Source organism: Oncorhynchus mykiss, chromosome 15 (genome assembly GCF_057628025.1).
Source record: "Oncorhynchus mykiss isolate SJ-2025 chromosome 15, ASM5762802v1, whole genome shotgun sequence".
Lineage (NCBI taxonomy): Eukaryota > Metazoa > Chordata > Actinopteri > Salmoniformes > Salmonidae > Oncorhynchus > Oncorhynchus mykiss.
Window position 1 is genome coordinate 11,915,001 of NC_143036.1, and position 24,113 is coordinate 11,939,113.

Genomic DNA, 24,113 nt, shown 5'->3' on the forward strand with positions numbered 1-24,113 from the left:
TCTAGTGGATCTGTCCTCCATACAACCCCCTGTCTTTCATGTGTGATCTAGTGGATCTGTCCTCCATACAACCCCCTGTCTTTAATGTGTGATCTAGTGGATCTGTCCTCCATACAACCCCCTGTCTTTCATGTGTGCGTGTGCGTGTGTACATGTGTTTGTGAGTGTGCTTCTCTCGTCTGTCACCCAGCCACATCAAAGCCTCAGAGAGCAGGATGTTACAGGTGTGAAATGCTGCATTCACTGAAACTACTATCTCTAATAGGTAGAGTAGCAACGTGGCCCTTTCCCAATTTACCTTCATTTTCTAACCTCTTTGAAACAGTCTTTTCTGTTTTTTCAATGTCCGTGTCTCCTAAAGAAGGAGAATTTCCCTCATTGCTGGACGGTTGGGTGATTTCTGCTGGTGTATTTAGCTGGCCAATGGTCATCTTTCACAGAGTGACATTTGCATACCTGAGGCACTGACATCATTCATAATAGGTCCGTTCTGAACTGTATGAGTCTATACATAAATATCATTAGGTTCCCTATTGCTGGGTCCTATGTTGAGTTGACTTACCTGATTGCTTGTGATCTGGTGCCCCCTGTGGCTGATGAGGCATACAGCACTTTATTAGTAGTTATATCTTTTTTTTAGTTAACTAGGTAAGTCAGTTAATAACAAATTCTTATTTACAATGATGGCCTACCCCAGACAAACCCGGACGACGCTGGGCCAATTGTTACCCGGCCAATGACGGCTGGATGGGATACAGCCTGGATTTGAACCATGCACTATGGTAATGCCTCTTGCACGGTCCTTAGACCACTGCGCCACTCAGGAGATGCCCCTAAAAAGACGCACAGGTTCAGCCATTGGCAAGGAAAGTCCAACGCCCTGTTTGAGTTGTGTGGAAATGCATGCTTTCTTCCTTCTTGTAGTCTTTCCCCCCTCTGTACTCTCTCTTCTCCCTTTTCCCCCTCTCCTGCTCTCCCTCTCTCCCCCTCTCCCCTTTTCCCCCTCTCCTGCTCTCCCTCTCCCTCTCTCCCCCTCTCCCCCTCTCCCCTTTTCCCCCTCTCCTGCTCTCCCTCTCCCTCTCTCCCCCTCTCCCCCTCTCACCCTTTCCTGCTCTCCCTCTCTCTCCTTCCTCCCTCCCTTCCTTTGTTCAAGTTATCATTGATGATCATACATGGTTGCTCAGGTGCAAGTGAAGGTCTTAACAGAGAAACTGTTTATGTGTTGTGCCTAGACATTCCACTGGGGCAATTATAGTCAATTTCCTTTCAATAACACTCTCTATTCTCTGTCAGTAAACAATCAAAGCACACACACACACACAGAGAGAGAGAGACACACACAGACACGCATACAAACAGAGACACACATACAAGCACGTACACATATACACACACACACAGAGAGAGAGAGAGACACACACACACACACACGCATACAAACAGAGACACACATACAAGCACGTACACATATACACACACACACACACAGAGAGAGAGAGACACACACACACACGCATACAAACAGAGACACACATACAAGCACGTACACACACACACACACACACACTAATTGTTGAGTATAATTGCCATACTTTAAATCAAATCACTCATTATTGACTTGATTAAGTATTTTCTTCTGTTGGAGTCAGGAGACAGGATGTATTCAGAGACTAGAGAAGGAGTCTAACCACTGTGGCATTTGTGTGTGTGTGTGTGTGTGTGTGTGTGTGTGTGTGTGTGTGTGTGTGTGTGTGTGTGTGTGTGTGTGTGTGTGTGTGTGTGTGTGTGTGTGTGTGTGTGTGTGTGTCTGCATGCGTGTATGTGTGTATGTGATTACCAGGTGTGGTTTCAACACTGACTGTTAGATGTAATCTTGGTCTGCAGAGGGAAGCAGCAGCAGTTGAATTAAGTCATTTCTGATTGCATTCATTTCATCATACTGTTACATGTCCTGATTATCTAAAGCCACCCCTGCATACGCATGAACACACAAACACACACACACACACACACACACACACACACACACACACACACACACACACACACACACACACACACACACACACACACACACACAGGGATATTTATTGTTTTGTAATGCTCTGCCCAACAGGAGCTTGTTTTACTGTCAGTGTAATACATGTATTTCTCTCTATCATCCCTCCTGTCTCACTGTCCCTCTGTCCCACTGTCCCTCCTGTCCATCCTGTCCCAATGTCCTTCCTGTCCCTCCTGGCCCTCCTGTCCCACTGTCCCTCCTGTCCCACTGTCCCTCCTGTCCTACTGTCCCTCCTGTCCCCACTGTCCCTCCTGTCCCTCCTGTCCCACTGTCCCTCCTGTCCCACTGTCCCTCCTGTCCCTCCTGTCCTCACTGTCCCTCCTGTCCCTCCTGCCCCACTGTCCCTCCTGTCCCTCATGTCCCTCCTGTCCCTCATGTCCCTCCTGTCCCTACTGTCCCTCCTGTCCCTCTTGTCCCAATGTCCCTCCTGCCCCACTGTCCCTCCTGTCCCTCCTGTCCCTACTGTCCCTCCTGTCCCACTGTCCCTCCTGTCCCTCCCCTCCTCTCCCACTGTCCATCCTGCCCCACTGTCCCTCCTGTCCCTACTGTCCCACTGTACTTCCTGTCCCACTGTCCCTCCTGTCCCTCTGTCCCTCCTGTCCCTACTGTCCCACTGTACTTCCTGTCCCACTGTCCCTCCTGCCCCACTGTCCTTCCTGTCCCTCCTGTCCCAATGTCCTTCCTGTCCCTCCTGTCCCAATGTCCCTCCTGTCCCTCCTGTCCCAATGTCCCTCCTGTCCTTCCTGTCCCTCCTGTTCCAATGTCCTTCCTGTCCCACCTGTCCCTCCTGTCCCTCCTGTCCCAATGTCCCTCCTGTCCCAATGTCCTTCCTGTCCCAATGTCCCTCCTGTCCCTCCTGTCCCAATGTCCCTCCTGTCCCTCCTGTCCTTCCTGTCCCTCCTGTTCCAATGTCCTTCCTGTCCCACCTGTCCCTTCTGTCCATCATGTCCCACTGTCCCTCCTGTCCAACTGTCCCTCCTGTCCCACTGTCCCTCCTGTCCCACTGTCCTTCCTGTCCCTCCTGTCTCTCCTGTCTATACTGTCCCTACTGTCCCACTGTCCCTCCTGTACCACTGTCCCTCCTGTCCTTCTTGTCCCACTGTCCCTCCTGTCCCTCCTGTCCCTCCTGTCCCACTGTCCTTCCTGTCCCACTGTCCCTCCTGTCCCACTGTCCCTCCTGTCCCTCCTGTCCCACTGTCCATCCTGTCCCACTGTCCCTCCTGTCCCTCCTGTCCCACTGTCCCTCCTGTCCCACTTTCCCTCATTTCCCTCCTGTCCCACTGTCCCTCCTGTCCCACTCTCCCTCCTGCCCCTCCTGTCCCACTGTCCCTCCTGTCCCAATGTCCCTCCTGTCCATCCTGTCCTTCCTGTCCCTCCTGTTCCAATGTCCTTCCTGTCCCACCTGTCCCTCCTGTCCATCATGTCCCACTGTCCCTCCTGTTCAACTGTCCCTCCTGTCCCACTGTCCCTCCTGTCCCACTGTCTATACTGTCCCTACTGTCCCACTGTCCCTCCTGTACCAATGTCCCTCCTGTCCCTCCTGTCCCACTGTCCCTCCTGTCACTCCTGTCCCACTGTCCCACTGTCCTTCCTGTCCCACTGTCCCTCCTGTCCCACTGTCCCTCCTGTCCCACTGTCCTTCCTGTCCCACTGTCCCTCCTGTCCCTCCTGTCCCACTGTCCCTCCTGTCACTCCTGTCCCTCCTGTCCCACTGTACTTCCTGTCCCACTGTCCCTCCTGTCCCTCTGTCCCTCCTGTCCCTACTGTCCCACTGTACTTCCTGTCCCACTGTCCCTCCTGCCCCACTGTCCTTCCTGTCCCTCCTGTCCCAATGTCCTTCCTGTCCCTCCTGTCCCAATGTCCCTCCTGTCCCTCCTGTCCCAATGTCCCTCCTGTCCTTCCTGTCCCTCCTGTTCCAATGTCCTTCCTGTCCCACCTGTCCCTCCTGTCCCTCCTGTCCCTCCTGTCCCAATGTCCCTCCTGTCCCAATGTCCTTCCTGTCCCAATGTCCCTCCTGTCCCTCCTGTCCCAATGTCCCTCCTGTCCCTCCTGTCCTTCCTGTCCCTCCTGTTCCAATGTCCTTCCTGTCCCACCTGTCCCTTCTGTCCATCATGTCCCACTGTCCCTCCTGTCCAACTGTCCCTCCTGTCCCACTGTCCCTCCTGTCCCACTGTCCTTCCTGTCCCTCCTGTCTCTCCTGTCTATACTGTCCCTACTGTCCCACTGTCCCTCCTGTACCACTGTCCCTCCTGTCCCTCTTGTCCCACTGTCCCTCCTGTCCCTCCTGTCCCACTGTCCCACTGTCCTTCCTGTCCCACTGTCCCTCCTGTCCCACTGTCCCTCCTGTCCCTCCTGTCCCACTGTCCTTCCTGTCCCACTGTCCCTCCTGTCCCTTCTGTCCCACTGTCCCTCCTGTCCCACTGTCCCTCATTTCCCTCCTGTCCCACTGTCCCTCCTGTCCCACTCTCCCTCCTGTCCCTCCTGTCCCACTGTCCCTCCTGTCCCAATGTCCCTCCTGTCCATCCTGTCCTTCCTGTCCCTCCTGTTCCAATGTCCTTCCTGTCCCACCTGTCCCTCCTGTCCATCATGTCCCACTGTCCCTCCTGTCCAACTGTCCCTCCTGTCCCACTGTCCCTCCTGTCCCACTGTCTATACTGTCCCTACTGTCCCACTGTCCCTCCTGTACCACTGTCCCTCCTGTCCCTCCTGTCCCACTGTCCCTCCTGTCACTCCTGTCCCACTGTCCCACTGTCCTTCCTGTCCCACTGTCCCTCCTGTCCCACTGTCCCTCCTGTCCCTCCTGTCCCACTGTCCTTCCTGTCCCACTGTCCCTCCTGTCCCACTGTCCCTCCTGTCCCACTGTCCTTCCTGTCCCTCCTGTCCCACTGTCTTTCCTGTCCCACTGTCCCTCGTGTCCTTCCTATCTCACTGTCCCTCCTGTCCCACTCTCCCTCCTGTCCCTCCTGTCCCACTGTCCCTCCTGTCCCACTGTCCTTCCTGTCCCTCCTGTCCCCCCTGTCCATCCTATCCCACTGTCCCTCCTGTTCCTCATGTCCCTCCTATCCCACTGTCCCTCCTGTCCCTACTGTCCTTCCTGTCCATCCTGTCCCACTGCTGAGAGATAAGGTATATTATCTGGGTTCTAGTCCTGTCCTGCTGAGAGATAAGGTATATTATCTGGGTTCTAGTCCTGTCCTGCTGAGAGATAATGTATATTATCTGGGTTCTAGTCCTGTCCTGCTGAGAGATAAGGTATATTATCTGGGTTCTAGTCCTGTCCTGCAGTGACATAAGGTACATTCTCTGGGTTCTAGTCCACCAGTGAGAAATTGACAGCTGTCTTAATTGCTCCGTCTTCAATGAACCTATTGACTTCCATTTTCCTGTGTAGGTAACCATCGACTCACATGGACAAATGACATTTCAATAGAGAAAAGGATTCAATCTGAAAGAGCAGCTCTTCACCTGTGTGTCATGTTGGTCATTCAGAGTCATCATCAGTCAAAGATGTCCGCCTCCTAGATGTGTGTCATGTTGGTCATTCAGAGTCATCATCAGTCAAAGATGTCCGCCTCCTAGATGTGTGTCATGTTGGTCATTCAGAGTCATCATCAGTCAAAGATGTCCGCCTCCTAGATGTGTGTCATGTTGGTCATTCAGAGTCATCATCAGTCAAAGATGTCCGCCTCCTAGATGTGTGTCATGTTGGTCATTCAGAGTCATCATCAGTCAAAGATGTCCGCCTCCTAGATGTGTGTCATGTTGGTCATTCAGAGTCATCATCAGTCAAAGATGTCCGCCTCCTAGATGTGTGTCATGTTGGTCATTCAGAGTCATCATCAGTCAAAGATGTCCGCCTCCTAGATGTGTGTCATGTTGGTCATTCAGAGTCATCATCAGTCAAAGATGTCCGCCTCCTAGATGTGTGTCATGTTGGTCATTCAGAGTCATCATCAGTCAAAGATGTCCGCCTCCTAGATGTGTGTCATGTTGGTCATTCAGAGTCATCATCAGTCAAAGATGTCCGCCTCCTAGATGTGTGTCATGTTGGTCATTCAGAGTCATCATCAGTCAAAGATGTCCGCCTCCTAGATGTGTGTCATGTTGGTCATTCAGAGTCATCATCAGTCAAAGATGTCCGCCTCCTAGATGTGTGTCATGTTGATCATTCAGAGTCATCATCAGTCAAAGATGTCCGCCTCCTAGATGTTTGTCATGTTGGTCATTCAGAGTCATCATCAGTCAAAGATGTCCGCCTCCTAGATGTGTGTCATGTTGGTCATTCAGAGTCATCATCAGTCAAAGATGTCCGCCTCCTAGATGTGTGTCATGTTGGTCATTCAGAGTCATCATCAGTCAAAGATGTCCGCCTCCTAGATGTGTGTCATGTTGATCATTCAGAGTCATCATCAGTCAAAGATGTCCGCCTCCTAGATGTGTGTCATGTTGGTCATTCAGAGTCATCATCAGTCAAAGATGTCCGCCTCCTAGATGTGTGTCATGTTGGTCATTCAGAGTCATCATCAGTCAAAGATGTCCGCCTCCTAGATGTGTGTCATGTTGGTCATTCAGAGTCATCATCAGTCAAAGATGTCCGCCTCCTAGATGTGTGTCATGTTGGTCATTCAGAGTCATCATCAGTCAAAGATGTCCGCCTCCTAGATGTGTGTCATGTTGGTCATTCAGAGTCATCATCAGTCAAAGATGTCCGCCTCCTAGATGTGTGTCATGTTGGTCATTCAGAGTCATCATCAGTCAAAGATGTCCGCCTCCTAGATGTGTGTCATGTTGGTCATTCAGAGTCATCATCAGTCAAAGATGTCCGCCTCCTAGATGTGTGTCATGTTGGTCATTCAGAGTCAGCATCAGTCAAAGATGTCCGCCTCCTAGATGTGTGTCATGTTGGTCATTCAGAGTCATCATCAGTCAAAGATGTCCGCCTCCTAGATGTTTGTCATGTTGGTCATTCAGAGTCATCATCAGTCAAAGATGTCCGCCTCCTAGATGTGTGTCATGTTGGTCATTCAGAGTCATCATCAGTCAAAGATGTCCGCCTCCTAGATGTGTGTCATGTTGGTCATTCAGAGTCATCATCAGTCAAAGATGTCCGCCTCCTAGATGTGTGTCATGTTGATCATTCAGAGTCATCATCAGTCAAAGATGTCCGCCTCCTAGATGTGTGTCATGTTGGTCATTCAGAGTCATCATCAGTCAAAGATGTCCGCCTCCTAGATGTGTGTCATGTTGGTCATTCAGAGTCATCATCAGTCAAAGATGTCCGCCTCCTAGATGTGTGTCATGTTGGTCATTCAGAGTCATCATCAGTCAAAGATGTCCGCCTCCTAGATGTGTGCCATGTTGGTCATTCAGAGTCATCATCAGTCAAAGATGTCCGCCTCCTAGATGTGTGTCATGTTGGTCATTCAGAGTCATCATCAGTCAAAGATGTCCGCCTCCTAGATGTGTGTCATGTTGGTCATTCAGAGTCATCATCAGTCAAAGATGTCCGCCTCCTAGATGTGTGTCATGTTGGTCATTCAGAGTCATCATCAGTCAAAGATGTCCGCCTCCTAGATGTGTGTCATGTTGGTCATTCAGAGTCATCATCAGTCAAAGATGTCCGCCTCCTAGATGTGTGTCATGTTGGTCATTCAGAGTCATCATCAGTCAAAGATGTCCGCCTCCTAGATGCGTGTCATGTTGGTCATTCAGAGTCATCATCAGTCAAAGATGTCCGCCTCCTAGATGCGTGTCATGTTGGTCATTCAGAGTAATCATCAGTCAAAGATGTCCGCCTCCTAGATGTGTGTCATGTTGGTCATTCAGAGTCATCATCAGTCAAAGATGTCCGCCTCCTAGATGTGTGTCATGTTGGTCATTCAGAGTCATCATCAGTCAAAGATGTCCGCCTCCTAGATGTGTGTCATGTTGGTCATTCAGAGTCATCATCAGTCAAAGATGTCCGCCTCCTAGATGTGTGTCATGTTGGTCATTCAGAGTCATCATCAGTCAAAGATGTCCGCCTCCTAGATGTGTGTCATGTTGGTCATTCAGAGTCATCATCAGTCAAAGATGTCCGCCTCCTAGATGTGTGTCATGTTGGTCATTCAGAGTCATCATCAGTCAAAGATGTCCGCCTCCTAGATGTGTGTCATGTTGGTCATTCAGAGTCATCATCAGTCAAAGATGTCCGCCTCCTAGATGTGTGTCATGTTGGTCATTCAGAGTCATCATCAGTCAAAGATGCCCGCCTCCTAGATGTGTGTCATGTTGGTCATTCAGAGTCATCATCAGTCAAAGATGTCCGCCTCCTAGATGTGTGTCATGTTGGTCATTCAGAGTCATCATCAGTCAAAGATGTCCGCCTCCTAGATGTGTGTCATGTTGGTCATTCAGAGTCATCATCAGTCAAAGATGTCCGCCTCCTAGATGTGTGTCATGTTGGTCATTCAGAGTCATCATCAGTCAAAGATGTCCGCCTCCTAGATGTGTGTCATGTTGGTCATTCAGAGTCATCATCAGTCAAAGATGTCCGCCTCCTAGATGTGTGTCATGTTGGTCATTCAGAGTCATCATCAGTCAAAGATGTCCGCCTCCTAGATGTGTGTCATGTTGGTCATTCAGAGTCATCATCAGTCAAAGATGTCCGCCTCCTAGATGTGTGTCATGTTGGTCATTCAGAGTCATCATCAGTCAAAGATGTCCGCCTCCTAGATGTGTGTCATGTTGGTCATTCAGAGTCATCATCAGTCAAAGATGTCCGCCTCCTAGATGTGTGTCATGTTGGTCATTCAGAGTCATCATCAGTCAAAGATGTCCGCCTCCTAGATGTGTGTCATGTTGGTCATTCAGAGTCATCATCAGTCAAAGATGTCCGCCTCCTAGATGTGTGTCATGTTGGTCATTCAGAGTCATCATCAGTCAAAGATGTCCGCCTCCTAGATGTGTGTCATGTTGGTCATTCAGAGTCATCATCAGTCAAATATGTCCGCCTCCTAGATGTGTGTCATGTTGGTCATTCAGAGTCATCATCAGTCAAAGATGTCCGCCTCCTAGATGTGTGTCATGTTGGTCATTCAGAGTCATCATCAGTCAAAGATGTCCGCCTCCTAGATGTGTGTCATGTTGGTCATTCAGAGTCATCATCAGTCAAAGATGTCCGCCTCCTAGATGTGTGTCATGTTGGTCATTCAGAGTCATCATCAGTCAAAGATGTCCGCCTCCTAGATGTGTGTCATGTTGGTCATTCAGAGTCATCATCAGTCAAAGATGTCCGCCTCCTAGATGTGTGTCATGTTGGTCATTCAGAGTCATCATCAGTCAAAGATGTCCGACTCCTAGATGTGTGTCATGTTGGTCATTCAGAGTCATCATCAGTCAAAGATGTCCACCTCCTAGATGTGTGTCATGTTGATCATTCAGAGTCATCATCAGTCATAGATGTCCGCCTCCTAGATGTGTGTCAATGTTGACATTTTGTGAAATGATAACGTGTTGCCAATTGAGCATGAAAGACTCCCAAAGAGGGTTTAGGCTAATGTGTAGGGAAGACCTATTGTTCCCTTCTTCCATCCTTCACTCTATCCGGCTTTTACTCAGGTTTTCCTCTCACTCTGATTACTCTCTTTTCTGTTAATGTCAGATTCTTCCCTTAATTTCCTCTCGTCCACGTCAATCTTTTCTTCCAAATACCAGATGAGTCAGAGTGTATTGACTTCAGCACAGAGCTGCTCCACAGACAGACTGAGGACAGACAGACCACGCTGAGAGAGGACAGACAGGCCACGCTGAGAGAGACTGAGGACAGACAGACCACGCTGAGAGAGGACAGACAGGCCACGCTGAGAGAGACTGAGGACAGACAAACCATGCTGAGAGAGACTGGGGACAGACAGACCACGCTGAGAGAGGACAGACAGGCCACGCTGAGAGAGACTGAGGACAGACAGACCATGCTGAGAGAGACTGAGGACAGACAGACTGGGGACAGACAGGCCACGCTGAGAGAGACTGAGGACGGGACAGGCCACACTGAGAGAGACTGAGGACAGACAGGCCACGCTGAGAGAGACTGAGGACAGACAGGCCACGCTGAAAGAGACTGAGGACAGACAGACTGGGGACAGACAGGCCACGCTGAGAGAGACTGAGGACAGACAGGCCATGCTGAGAGAGACTGAGGACAGACAGGCCACGCTGAGAGAGACTGAGGACAGACAGACCACACTGAGAGAGACTGAGGACAGAAAGGCCACGCTGAGAGAGACTGAGGACAGACAGACCATCCTGAGAGAGACTGAGGACAGACAGACTGGGGACAGACAGGCCACGCTGAGAGATACTGAGGACAGACAGGCCATGCTGAGAGAGACTGAGGACAGACAGGCCACGCTGAGAGAGACTGAGGACAGACAGGCCACACTGAGAGAGACTGAGGACAGAAAGGCCACGCTGAGAGAGACTGAGGACAGACAGGCAACACTGAGAGAGACTGAGGACAGACAGGCCATGCTGAGAGAGACTGAGGACAGACAGGCCACGCTGAGAGAGACTGAGGACAGACAGGCCATGCTGAGAGAGACTGAGGACAGACAGACTGGGGACAGACAGGCCACGCTGAGAGAGACTGGGGACAGACAGGCTACGCTGAGAGAGACTGGGGACGGACAGGCCACGCTGAGAGAGACTGAGGACAGACAGACTGGGGACAGACAGGCCACGCTGAGAGAGACTGAGGACAGACAGGCCACACTGAGAGAGACTGAGGACGGACAGGCCACACTGAGATAGACAGGACAGACAGGCCACACAGAGAGACTGAGGACAGACAGACCACACTGAGAGAGACTGAGGACGGACAGGCCACACTGAGAGAGACTGAGGACGGACAGGCCACACTGAGAGAGACTGAGCACGAACAGACCACACTAAGAGAGACTGAGGACAGATAGACCACGCTGAGAGAGACTGAGGACAGACAGGCCACACTGAGAGAGACTGAGGATGGACAGACCACACTGAGAGAGACTGGGGACAGACAGACCACACTGAGAGAGACTGAGGACAGACAGACTGGGGACAGACAGGCCACGCTGAGAGAGACTGAGGACAGACAGGCCACGCTGAGAGAGACTGAGGACAGACAGACCACACTGAGAGAGACTGAGGACGGACAGACAGTTCACACTGAGAGAGACTGAGGACAGACAGACCACGCTGAGAGAGACTGAGGACAGACAGGCCACGCTGAGACAGACTGAGGACAGACAGGCCACGCTGAGACAGACTGAGGACAGACAGGCCACGCTGAGAGAGACTGAGGACAGACAGGCCACGCTGAGAGAGACTGAGGACAGACAGACCACACTGAGAGAAACTGAGGACAGACAGGCCACGCTGAGAGAGACTGAGGACAGACAGGCCATGCTGAGAGAGACTGAGGACAGACAGACTGGGGACAGACAGGCCACGCTGAGAGAGACTGGGGACAGACAGGCTACGCTGAGAGAGACTGGGGACGGACAGGCCACGCTGAGAGAGACTGAGGACAGACAGACTGGGGACAGACAGGCCACGCTGAGAGAGACTGAGGACAGACAGGCCACACTGAGAGAGACTGAGGACGGACAGGCCACACTGAGATAGACAGGACAGACAGGCCACACAGAGAGACTGAGGACAGACAGACCACACTGAGAGAGACTGAGGACGGACAGGCCACACTGAGAGAGACTGAGGACGGACAGGCCACACTGAGAGAGACTGAGCACGAACAGACCACACTAAGAGAGACTGAGGACAGATAGACCACGCTGAGAGAGACTGAGGACAGACAGGCCACACTGAGAGAGACTGAGGATGGACAGACCACACTGAGAGAGACTGGGGACAGACAGACCACACTGAGAGAGACTGAGGACAGACAGACTGGGGACAGACAGGCCACGCTGAGAGAGACTGAGGACAGACAGGCCACGCTGAGAGAGACTGAGGACAGACAGACCACACTGAGAGAGACTGAGGACGGACAGACAGTTCACACTGAGAGAGACTGAGGACAGACAGACCACGCTGAGAGAGACTGAGGACAGACAGGCCACGCTGAGACAGACTGAGGACAGACAGGCCACGCTGAGACAGACTGAGGACAGACAGGCCACGCTGAGAGAGACTGAGGACAGACAGGCCACGCTGAGAGAGACTGAGGACAGACAGACCACACTGAGAGAAACTGAGGACAGACAGGCCACGCTGAGAGAGACTGAGGACAGACAGACCACACTGAGAGAAACTGAGGACAGACAGGCTTGAGGATTTAGAAAGATTTTTGTCCTTGAATGCAGTGCAGAAAATTTCTCAAACAATCAGTGAGGAAGTGTGGTACTGCTTTGTAAGGTTTGATTGTTAGAGGATGATACTGGTGAATGGGGCTGTATTTCCATCAAAGACAGGAGATGAGGAGGGGAACAAGGAGATTGATGTTTTATGAATCAATGAGGATTGTCTTTAAATAAAAAAACACACCACACACACATTCAGAATTCTAACCCAAGCAATATCTCTTTTGTTCCCCTCTCCTCACAGGTAAATACGCCATGCGTGACCTTGTCCACCGGTTACCGGGCAGCAGCAATAGCAGTACTGGGGGCAGTGGTGGGACTAACTGCGGTTCCGCGGGTCCACTAGCACCCAGTAAGACCATGTCAGACGATACGGTAACGGCTATCTGCTGTGCTCTGCATGAGGTCATCACTAAGAACATGGAGAATGCCAAAGCACTGAGAGACGCCGGCGGGATAGAGAAGCTCATCGGCATCGCTCGTAGCAAAGGAGACAAGTAAGGAAACTACACACACACGCACTGCAGGATGATCCTAGGATGACTGTGGTTTGGGGCCTAACTCCTCAAGCTTTTTCCCCAGTGACTAGAAACAGGAAGTTAGTTACATGGTGAAAACAGTATTTCATGACTGTGAGTCTATGAGCTCAGTGGAGCGTACTGACAGAGCCTAGCACTGACTCTACCAGAATAGAACCCCTGTCGCCATGGGAGACCGAGCAGGGTTTTCTAAACAGCCTTGGCAACCAGAAGGTCACGGTTTCTATGACACGTAACCGTTGTCAGGAAGATCATTGCGTAGGGTTTGTGTGTTGATGTATAACTATGGAGTTCACTGCAGTCCGTTCTGGGCAGAATGTTAGTTTAATGTAACGTTGAGTGATATTGCTCTGTGTAGACGTTGATACAGACTCATGTTTTCATTCCACCCAAAAGTCCCTCATTAATCTTCTGTGGTAAGGAACTGTGTCCATCCCCAGCAGGACATGATTGGCATAGAATAAAAATACAATTCTAGTTATATGTTCAGTTTAGCTGTAACGTCTGTTGTCGGGAGAAGGAGAAGACCAAGGTGGTTCTCAATCAGAGACAACGATTGACAGCTGCCTCTGATTGGGAACCATACGAGGCCAAACACAGAAAAATAAAACATAGAACAAAAACATAGAATGCCCACCCCAACTCACGCCCTGACCAAACCAAAATAGAGACATAAAAAAGGAACTAAGGTCAGAACGTGACAGTACCCCCCCCCCCCCCCCCCCCCCCAAAGGTGCAGACTCCGGCCGCAAAACCTGAACCTATAGGGGAGGGTCTGGGTGGGCATTTCACCACGGTGCGGGACGTAGACCCCACTCCACCTTCGTCTTGGCCCACTTATGTGGTGCCTCTGGAGTGGCGACCCTCGCCGCCGACCTCGGACTGGGGACCCTTACTGCGGGCCCCGAATAGGAGGGAGACTCTGGCGGCGCCGGACAGACGGGCGGTTCTGGCAGTTCCGGACAGGATGGCGGCTCTGGCAGCTCCGGACAGGAGGGGGACGTGGTTCTAGGAGCAGACACAGGACTGACCAGGCTGGGGAGACATACAGGCGGCCTCTTCCTTGGCCGTGGAGACGCACTGGAGGTCGCGAGCAACGAGCCTGCACACCCCATCCTGGCTGGATACCACCTGTAGCACGGCAAGTGCGGAGAGTTGGAACAGACCGCACTGGGCTGTGCTGGCGAACCGGGGGCACCGTGCGTAGGGCTGGTGCCATATAACCCGGGCAGAGGAGACACACTGGAGACCAGATGCGCTGAGCCGGCTTCATCCCTCCTGGCTCGTTGCCCACTCTAGCCCGGCCCGATTCGAGGAGCTGCGATGTAGCGCACCGGGCTATACCTGCGCACTGGGGACACCGTGCGCCTCACTGCTTAACACGGTGCCTGCCCGGTCAACCTCTCGCCACGGTAAGCACGGGGAGTTGGCTCCGGTCTCCTAACTTACTCCGCCAATCTTCCCGTGTACCTCCTCCCAATACATTTTTGGGGCTGCCTCTCAGGCTTCCTTGCCAGCCGTGTTCCCTCGTACCGCTGGTTCCCTTCTCCTGCTGCCTCCACCTGTTCCCATGGGAGGCGATCCCTTCCAGCCAGGATCTCCTCCCATGTGTAGGATCCCTTGCTGTCCAGAATGTTCTCCCATGTCCATTCCTCCTTATAGCACTGCTCCTCCTTACCACGCTGCTTGGTCCTTTGGTGGTGGGTAGTTCTGTAATGTCTGTTGTCGGGAGAAGGAGAAGACCAAGGTGCAGCGTGGTAAATATTCATAATACCTTTTAATCAATACGAATACTTGAACAAAAAAAACAACAAAACGACAAACCAACAGTTCTGCAAGATGCAATAAACAAAACAGAAAACAACCACCCACAAGCACAGGTGGGAACAGGCTACCTAAGTATGGTTTTCAATCAGAGACAACGATAGACAACTGCCTCTGATTGGGAACCATACCAGGCCAAACACAGAAATACAAAAACAGAACAAAAACCTAGAATTCCAACCCCAACTCACACCCTGACCAAACCAAAATAGAGACATAAAGACATTAGCCATGCTTTGACCTATACAAACAATGATTACTTTAGGCATCACACTTCTATTCATGACGCGTTTATTCAGTATAACAATGTGCATCCGGTGTTTTACAAAAAATACACATACAAATGACAGCATACAGACGAACACAAACATCCACAACATCACTCCTGCCCGGACCCACCTGCTCACACCCCCATCTCCAGCTACCGTATCACACTCTGCCACATAGCCTCAAACTACACCATTTTGTTTCTCTCTGTCGCCGTCTTTGGCAATTTTTAGGACCTTCCTCTGACACCGCCTGGTATAGAGGTCCTTAGTGCCAGGAATCTTGGCCCAGTAATGTACTGGGCCGTCCCACTACCTTCTGTAGTGCCTTGCGGTCGAAGGCCTAGCAGTTACCATACCAGGCGGTGATGCAACCAGTCAGGATGCTCTCGATGGTGCAGCTGTATAACTTTTTGAGGATCTGAGGACCCATGCTAAATCATTTCATTCTCCTGAGGGGGAATAGGTGTTGTCGTGCCCTCTTCATGACCGTCTTGGTGTACATGGACCATGACAGTTCGTTGGTGATGTGGACACCAAGGAACTTGAAGCTCTCAAACTTCCAACTTATACCTATTTAATACTATACGTTTTATTTGCCCATATAAAGTCTGTTATGAAAGAGAATACTTTTGTAATGAATGTGTTCGGTGGTGTAATTGGTATTACCGAGAATAAATGTACAACTTTGGGAGCCGTGCCATTCCGGGAAGATTTATGGGAAGATTGTTCCATTTGATTGGATTTGCTTTCATATTTTTGCATAATGGGATAAAGTTATTGTTATACAGGCCTTCTGAAAGTATTCAGACCCCTTGACTTTTTCCACATTTTGTTACGTTACAGCCTTATTCTAAAATGGAATAAATATACAGTGCCTTGTGAAAGTATTCGGCCCCCTTGAACTTTGCGACCTTTTGCCACATTTCAGGCTTCAAACATAAAGATATACAACTGTATTTTTTTGTGAAGAATCAACAACAAGTGGGACACAATCATGAAGTGGAACGACATTTATTGGATATTTCAAACTTTTTTAACAAATCAAAAACTGAAAAATTGGGCGTGCAAAATTATGCGAAAACTTTGCTTTCCCCGGGGCTGCTCAATCAAGTGCACCTACCGCCAAGAACGAAAAAAATCTGTAATAATTGGAACGCAAGGCTTTATTGTTAACCCAGTAAAGTGTTGAGATCATTTTTGGAAATAAAAACGTAGTCAATTCTTGAATTGCTTTTCTTGCTTTGAGAAAAAAAAGAGTAGTCTTTTGTCGTTGGAAATAGTAATCTCCTGGTGTCCAGTATATTATTTGCAGGAATTAACATTTTAAACCTGTTTGGAGGTTCCATAAATGTGCCTTTTGTTGGTCTGTCAATCTTATCCAGGATATGATTTAGGTCTCCTGCCACGATAATAGTTCCAGTCTGGATTTGACTACAAACACCAAATTTGCCCCTGGTGGAATATACAATGAAGTCAATGTTGAATTGTCCCATGTAAGGTACTATTCAACATTAGAAAATGGCCTTCTTGGTATGTGTGCTGGGATACAAGGAAAATAGGTGTATTCTTATTTATCAGGATGCCTACACCTCTGTAGGTGGCAGCATAGGCCTCTCTAACCCAGCTCTCTTTAAATATTCCATTTATAATTTTCTCAACTCTTGCAAGAGAACCACATCTGCTGATATTCTCTTTAAGTGTTCAAATCAAATCAAATCAAATGTATTTATATAGCCCAAGAACTATATGAACTATATAGTTCAAGAACTATATGTTTTTTTTTCCCATCATGAAGCCCGTCAATGTAATTAAGTTGGATTCTGTTGGTCTTTACTTGTATACAATACAATCCAAGTTAAACGTGTCTGTTCCGTCTATCATTGAAGAACCTGATAAAATGCAGTGGGCATTCCATGAAATGGGAGTCATAGTATGAATACGTACAGCACCAGTCCAAAGTTTGAACACACCTACTCATTCAAGGGTTTCTCTTTATTTTTACCATTTTCTATATTGTAGAATAATAGTGAAGACATCAAAACTGTGAAATAACACACATGGAATCATGTAGTAACCAAACAAGTGTTAGACAAATCAAAATATATTTTATATTTGAGATTCTTCAAGGTAGCCACCCTTTGCCTTGCTGACAGCTTTGCACACTCTTCGCATTCTCTCAACCAGCTTCATAAGGAATGCTTTTCCAACAGTCTTGAAGGAGTTCCCACATATGCTGAGCACTTGTTGGCTGCTTTTCCTTCACTGTGCGGTCCAACTCATCCCAAACCATCTCAATTTGGTTGAGTTCGGGTGATTGTCTCTCTCCTTGCCCACCCTTCTCCACCCAAGCCAAGCATGTCCCAACCCTCCCTACCTCTCAGACACACTTACTTACATCCATCCATGGACTTACTCATCCATTCTCAGTCCCCACTCAACATATGCTCTACGCATCCACACGCCCATTCTCTCTCACCCTCCTACACATATTCATATTCACCATCCCTGACTCTTCCCTCACACGCCCATTCATATACACAAACACACACACATACATACCTACACACACACACACACACACACACACACACACACACACACACACACACACACACACACACACACACACACACACACACACACATTCCCACACACACACCTACATTCCCACACACACGCACACACACACACACACACCTACAATCCCACATTCCCACACACACGCACACACACACACACACACCCATAGAACAGTTATTGGCATACATGCAATATTTCCCCCTTTGAATTGTATTGTCAGTGTCCATGTAGTCTTTTGGCATTGGCTACTTCTATCCTTACTTGAACAACAGTTATTTGGGGAAAGTAGAGTATAGACTGAATTTGGGGGTGGGGGAAAGGATGTTGTCTCAATTTACGGTAGGCTGGTCTCAGGTATCACTATATATAGAATAGTGCGCTCATCGTTATTTCCTACATCGACCTCTTCTCATAGCACGGGGCTCCCCTCCTTCAACTTGGAAGGTTTCTGGGAACGTTTCTTGTAGCTTGGCGCTTGTGAATTCCATCCTTTGTTTTCACTTCCATACCCACACCACAGCCGGGAAGCAGAGTTGAGATTTCATACCTCTTTAATTCAGTGACTTTCTGATTGAAATATATTGCTTGCGGTTTTTTTCTCAGCCTATCAGACAGATCCTGGCTGAATTGATTGGATTGGCCTTGGATTTTGATCTCCTTTCCCCCCCTGTGCCTTCAGAATGTTGACTTTGGTCTGATAGTTCCACATCTTGAAGATTCCCAGGTAAAGGTGTTTAGCGTTCTTCTGTTTTACCCCAATCCTATGGCACCGTTCCAGATCCTCTGGTGATATACCCACTTCAAGTTCCTCTGATAACAGTTTGACCACGTAGCTGGAAAGGTCCCATTTGTCCTTGTCCAATTAATCTTCTAAAGTTTGCAACTTTGTTTTCAGAAGTCAAATTTAGTTGTCTTGTTCGTTGTAGGGTTCTTGTTGCAACGTCGGTTTACCAAATGATTGGTTTGCTGTTGTACATAACTGACCGCTCACTCTCTCCCAACTAGACAGCTCACTCTCTCCCAGCTAGACAGCTCACTCTCTCCCAGCTAGACAGCTCACTCTCTCCCAGCTAGACAGCTCACTCTCTCCCAGCTAGACAGATCACTCTCTCCCAGCTAGACAGATCACTCTCTCCCAGCTAGACAGCTCACTCTCTCCCAGCTAGACAGATCACTCTCTCCCAGCTAGACAGCTCACTCTCTCCCAGCTAGACAGATCACTCTCTCCCAGCTAGACAGCTCACTCTCTCCCAGCTAGACAGATCACTCTCTCCCAGCTAGACAGATCACTCTCTCCCAGCTAGACAGCTCACTCTCTCCCAGCTAGACAGCTCACTCTCTCCCAGCTAGACAGCTCATTCTCTCCCAGCTAGACAGATCACTCTCTCCCAGCTAGACAGATCACTCTCTCCCAGCTAGACAGATCACTCTCTCCCAGCTAGACAGCTCACTCTCTCCTAGCTAGACAGCTCACTCTCTCCCAGCTAGACAGATCACTCTCTCCCAGCTAGACAGATCACTCTCTCCCAGCTAGACAGCTCACTCTCTCCCAGCTAGACAGCTCACTCTCTCCCAGCTAGACAGCTCACTCTCTCCCAGCTAGACAGCTCACTCTCTCCCAGCTAGACAGCTCACTCTCTCCCAGCTAGACAGATCACTCTCTCCCAGCTAGACAGCTCACTCTCTCCCAGCTAGACAGATCACTCTCTCCCAGCTAGACAGCTCACTCTCTCCCAGCTAGACAGATCACTCTCTCCCAGCTAGACAGCTCACTCTCTCCCAGCTAGACAGCTCATTCTCTCCCAGCTAGACAGATCACTCTCTCCCAGCTAGACAGATCACTCTCTCCCAGCTAGACAGCTCACTCTCTCCCAGCTAGACAGATCACTCTCTCCCAGCTAGACAGCTCACTCTCTCCCAGCTAGACAGCTCACTCTCTCCCAGCTAGACAGATCACTCTCTCCCAGCTAGACAGCTCACTCTCTCCCAGCTAGACAGATCACTCTCTCCCAGCTAGACAGCTCACTCTCTCCCAGCTAGACAGCTCATTCTCTCCCAGCTAGACAGATCACTCTCTCCCAGCTAGACAGATCACTCTCTCCCAGCTAGACAGCTCACTCTCTCCCAGCTAGACAGATCACTCTCTCCCAGCTAGACAGCTCACTCTCTCCCAGCTAGACAGCTCACTCTCTCCCAGCTAGACAGATCACTCTCTCCCAGCTAGACAGATCACTCTTTCCCAGCTAGACAGCTCACTCTCTCCCAGCTAGACAGCTTATTCTCTCCCAGCTAGACAGCTCACTCTCTCCCAGCTAGACAGATCACTCTCTCCCAGCTAGACAGCTCACTCTCTCCCAGGTAGACATATCACTCTCTCCCAGCTAGACATATCACTCTCTCCCAGCTAGACAGATCAATCTCTCCCAGCTAGACAGCTCACTCTCTCCCAGTTAGACAGCTCATTCTCTCCCAGCTAGACAGATCACTCTCTCCCAGCTAGACAGATCACTCTCTCCCAGCTAGACATATCACTCTCTCCCAGCTAGACAGATCACTCTCTCCCAGCTAGACAGCTCACTCTCTCCCAGCTAGACAGATCACTCTCTCCCAGCTAGACAGATCACTCTCTCCCAGCTAGACAGATCACTCTCTCCCAGCTAGACAGATCACTCTCTCCCAGCTAGACAGATCCCTCTCTCCCAGCTAGACAGCTCACTCTCTCCCAGCTAGACAGATCACTCTCTCCCAGCTAGACAGCTCACTCTCTCCCAGCTAGACAGATCACTCTCTCCCAGCTAGACAGATCACTCTATCCCAGCTAGACAGATCACTCTCTCCCAGCTAGACAGATCACTCTCTCCCAGCTAGACAGCTCACTCTCTCCCAGCTAGACAGCTCACTCTCTCCCAGCTAGACAGCTCACTCTCTCCCAGCTAGACAGATCACTCTCTCCCAGCTAGACAGCTCACTCTCTCCCATCTAGACAGATCACTCTCTCCCAGCTAGACAGTTCACTCTCTCCCAGCTAGACAGCTCAATCTCTCCCAGCTAGACAGCTCACTCTCTCCCAGCTAGACAGCTCACTCTCTCCCAGCTAGACAGCTCACTCTCTCCCAGCTAGACAGCTCACTCTCTCCCAGCTAGACAGATCACTCTCTCCCAGCTAGACAGATCACTCTCTCCCAGCTAGACAGATCACTCTCTCACAGCTAGACAGATCACTCTCTCCCAGCTAGACAGATCACTCTCTCCCAGCTAGACAGCTCACTCTCTCCCAGCTAGACAGATCACTCTCTCCCAGCTAGACAGCTCACTCTCTCCCAGCTAGACAGCTCACTCTCTCCCAGCTAGATAGCTCACTCTCTCCCAGCTAGACAGATCACTCTCTCCCAGCTAGACAGATCACTCTCTCCCAGCTAGACAGCTCACTCTCTCCCAGCTAGACAGCTCACTCTCTCCCAATTAGACAGCTCACTCTCTCCCAGCTAGACAGCTCACTCTCTCCCAGCTAGACAGATCACTCTCTCCCAGCTAGACAGATCACTCTCTCCCAGCTAGACAGATCACTCTCTCCCAGCTAGACAGCTCACTCTCTCCCAGCTAGACAGATCACTCTCTCCCAGCTAGACAGCTCACTCTCTCCCAGCTAGACAGATCACTCTCTCCCAGCTAGACAGATCACTCTCTCCCAGCTAGACAGATCACTCTCTCCCAGCTAGACAGATCACTCTCTCCCAGCTAGACAGATCACTCTCTCCCAGCTAGACAGCTCACTCTCTCCCAGCTAGACAGCTCACTCTCTCCCAGCTAGATAGCTCACTCTCTCCCAGCTAGACAGATCACTCTCTCCCAGCTAGACAGATCACTCTCTCCCAGCTAGACAGCTCACTCTCTCCCAGCTAGACAGCTCACTCTCTCCCAATTAGACAGCTCACTCTCTCCCAGCTAGACAGCTCACTCTCTCCCAGCTAGACAGATCACTCTCTCCCAGCTAGACAGATCACTCTCTCCCAGCTAGACAGATCACTCTCTCCCAGCTAGACAGCTCACTCTCTCCCAGCTAGACAGATCACTCTCTCCCAGCTAGACAGCTCACTCTCTCCCAGCTAGACAGATCACTCTCTCCCAGCTAGACAGATCACTCTCTCCCAGCTAGACAGATCACTCTCTCCCAGCTAGACAGATCACTCTCTCCCAGCTAGACAGATCACTCTCTCCCAGCTAGACAGATCACTCTCTCCCAGCTAGACAGATCACTCTCTCCCAGCTAGACAGCTCACTCTCTCCCAGCTAGACAGCTCACTCTCTCCCAGCTAGACAGCTCACTCTCTCCCAGCTAGACAGATCACTCTCTCCCAGCTAGACAGATCACTCTCTCACAGCTAGACAGCTCACTCTCTCCCAGCTAGACAGATCACTCTCTCCCAGCTAGACAGATCACTCTCTCCCAGCTAGACAGCTCACTCTCTCCCAGCTAGACAGATCACTCTCTCCCAGCTAGACAGCTCACTCTCTCCCAGCTAGACAGCTCACTCTCTCCCAGCTAGACAGCTCACTCTCTCCCAGCTAGACAGCTCACTCTCTCCCAGTTGCTTGGGGATTTATTGATCTATTGATTTTAGAGGCTTAATTTCAACTTTGTTGTCTGGCTTCTACATTTACAGTAACTACAATTTTGTCTGTACGAAATGGAGCTACTCAATCCCCGTGCGTCCTATCAGTGAGCCTAGTTGAGGTTTCTGTAGCCTTGTGTTTCTGCCCATTCACAAGAGCTGTATTTAAACGTTTCTAATGAAACACAAGTGTACAATAACCATCCTCTCCACCAAGTCTCTCCACTGCTCTTACAAAATGAAAAACCCACTCTGTTTCTTCTCATTTTCTCTAAAGTGGCTAGCGGCAGCCATTAGCATGCTGGAGTCGTTGGTTTTAAAGTAACTGTTCAATAACTGATCAGGAAGATTGCGCTTCTTCTAAACAGCAATCACCTCTTAAAACCATAATGGAACCAGACAGAGGGACTCATGATGTTGAACATATTTTCTATCTCTGCAGTGTTCACCTTAAAGTTAGTGTGGCCTATATGGGGAATAGGGGAGGTTGAGAACTAATAAAGTAAATGAAGACTTCATGTGGACAATATTAGCTCGTCTGAGTGTCCCTCTGTTTCTCAGTTAAAGCATAATGCCTGAAATGAGATATAGGCTCACAGAGAAACATATACAGTATATACCGTTCTCACACAATTCAAATCAAAATGTCTCTCTCTCTCTCTCTCTCTCTCTCTCTCTCTCTCTCTCTCTCTCTCTCTCTCTCTCTCTCTGTCTCTCTCTCTCTCTCTCTCTCTCTCTCTCTCTCTCTCTCTCTCTCTCTCTCTCGCTCTCTCTCTCTCTCTCTCTCTCTCTCTCTCAGACACTCAGCCAAGGTGGTGAAGGCAGCCTCTCAGGTGCTCAGCAGTATGTGGCAGTACAGAGACCTACGCAGCCTCTACAAGAAGGTAAGACATACACAGCTTATAATGCTTCGTAACAGCATCATAGGAGTGACATAAGGCATCATAACAGCATTATTAGAGTGACTAATGCTTAGTAACAGCATCGTAAAGAGTGACATAATGCTTCATAACAGCATCTTAAAGAGTGACATAATGCTTAGTAACAGCATCGTAAAGAGTGACATAATGCTTAGTAACAGCATCGTAAAGAGTGACATAATGCTTCATAACAGCATCTTAAAGAGTGACATAATGCTTAGTAACAGCATCGTAAAGAGTGACATAATGCTTCATAACAGCATCTTAAAGAGTGACATAATGCTTCATAACAGCATCTTAAAGAGTGACATAATGCTTAGTAACAGCATTGTAAAGAGTGACATAATGCTTCATAACAGCATCTTAAAGAGTGACATAATGCTTCATAACAGCATCTTAAAGAGTGACATAATGCTTCATAATAGTGTAAAAGACACCTGACTAGAAATGTTGTCCCATGACCTCACAAAATAAGCGTTCCTATGCTGGACTTATTCCCAGATCGTGTGCCTTGTGTAGACATGCTTAGCTTGGTGTTACAGGTTTTATTGCTTTCTATCACTTTCTAGTTTTGGAGCGTTTTGTCAAGGCAGTTGGTTTTGTTTGTGCTCCCACATTCTCTGGGTTATCAAATCTCACGACTCATTTGAGATATGCTGTATACAATAGAAAAACATGAGTCAGCCTGTGGATACATGAAATCGTGTTTGTGTGCATGCATGCGTTACGTGTGTGCGAGTATGTGCGTTTGTGTGTGCACGCTAATGCATGCAAGTGTGTGTGTGTGTTGTGTACATAGCTCCCTGGGGTGGACCAATACTACGTTCACACAGAAGAGTAATGGGGTTTAGACGAGCGGAACAACAGCACAGTACTGTGAAAGATTTAGTGTGAAAGTTTCATCAATAAGACATTGTTGAGCCCAGAGCCCAGAGCTCAGGTTCTGTTGTGTACTGCAGGTCTATT

The 24,113-nt window shown here is 49.5% G+C and overlaps 1 protein-coding gene across 1 annotated transcript in view; it reads left to right on the forward strand.

Annotated features, from left to right (window-relative positions):
- Positions 1–24,113, forward strand: part of LOC110490910 (catenin delta-2-like) — a 616,290-nt gene that overhangs the window by 551,519 nt on the left and 40,658 nt on the right. Inside the window, exons 20-21 of the mRNA XM_090199252.1 lie at positions 12,647–12,899; positions 23,027–23,111. Of these exons, the coding sequence (XP_090055378.1) occupies positions 12,647–12,899; positions 23,027–23,111 (338 nt within the window). The remainder of the gene's footprint in view (positions 1–12,646; positions 12,900–23,026; positions 23,112–24,113) is intronic.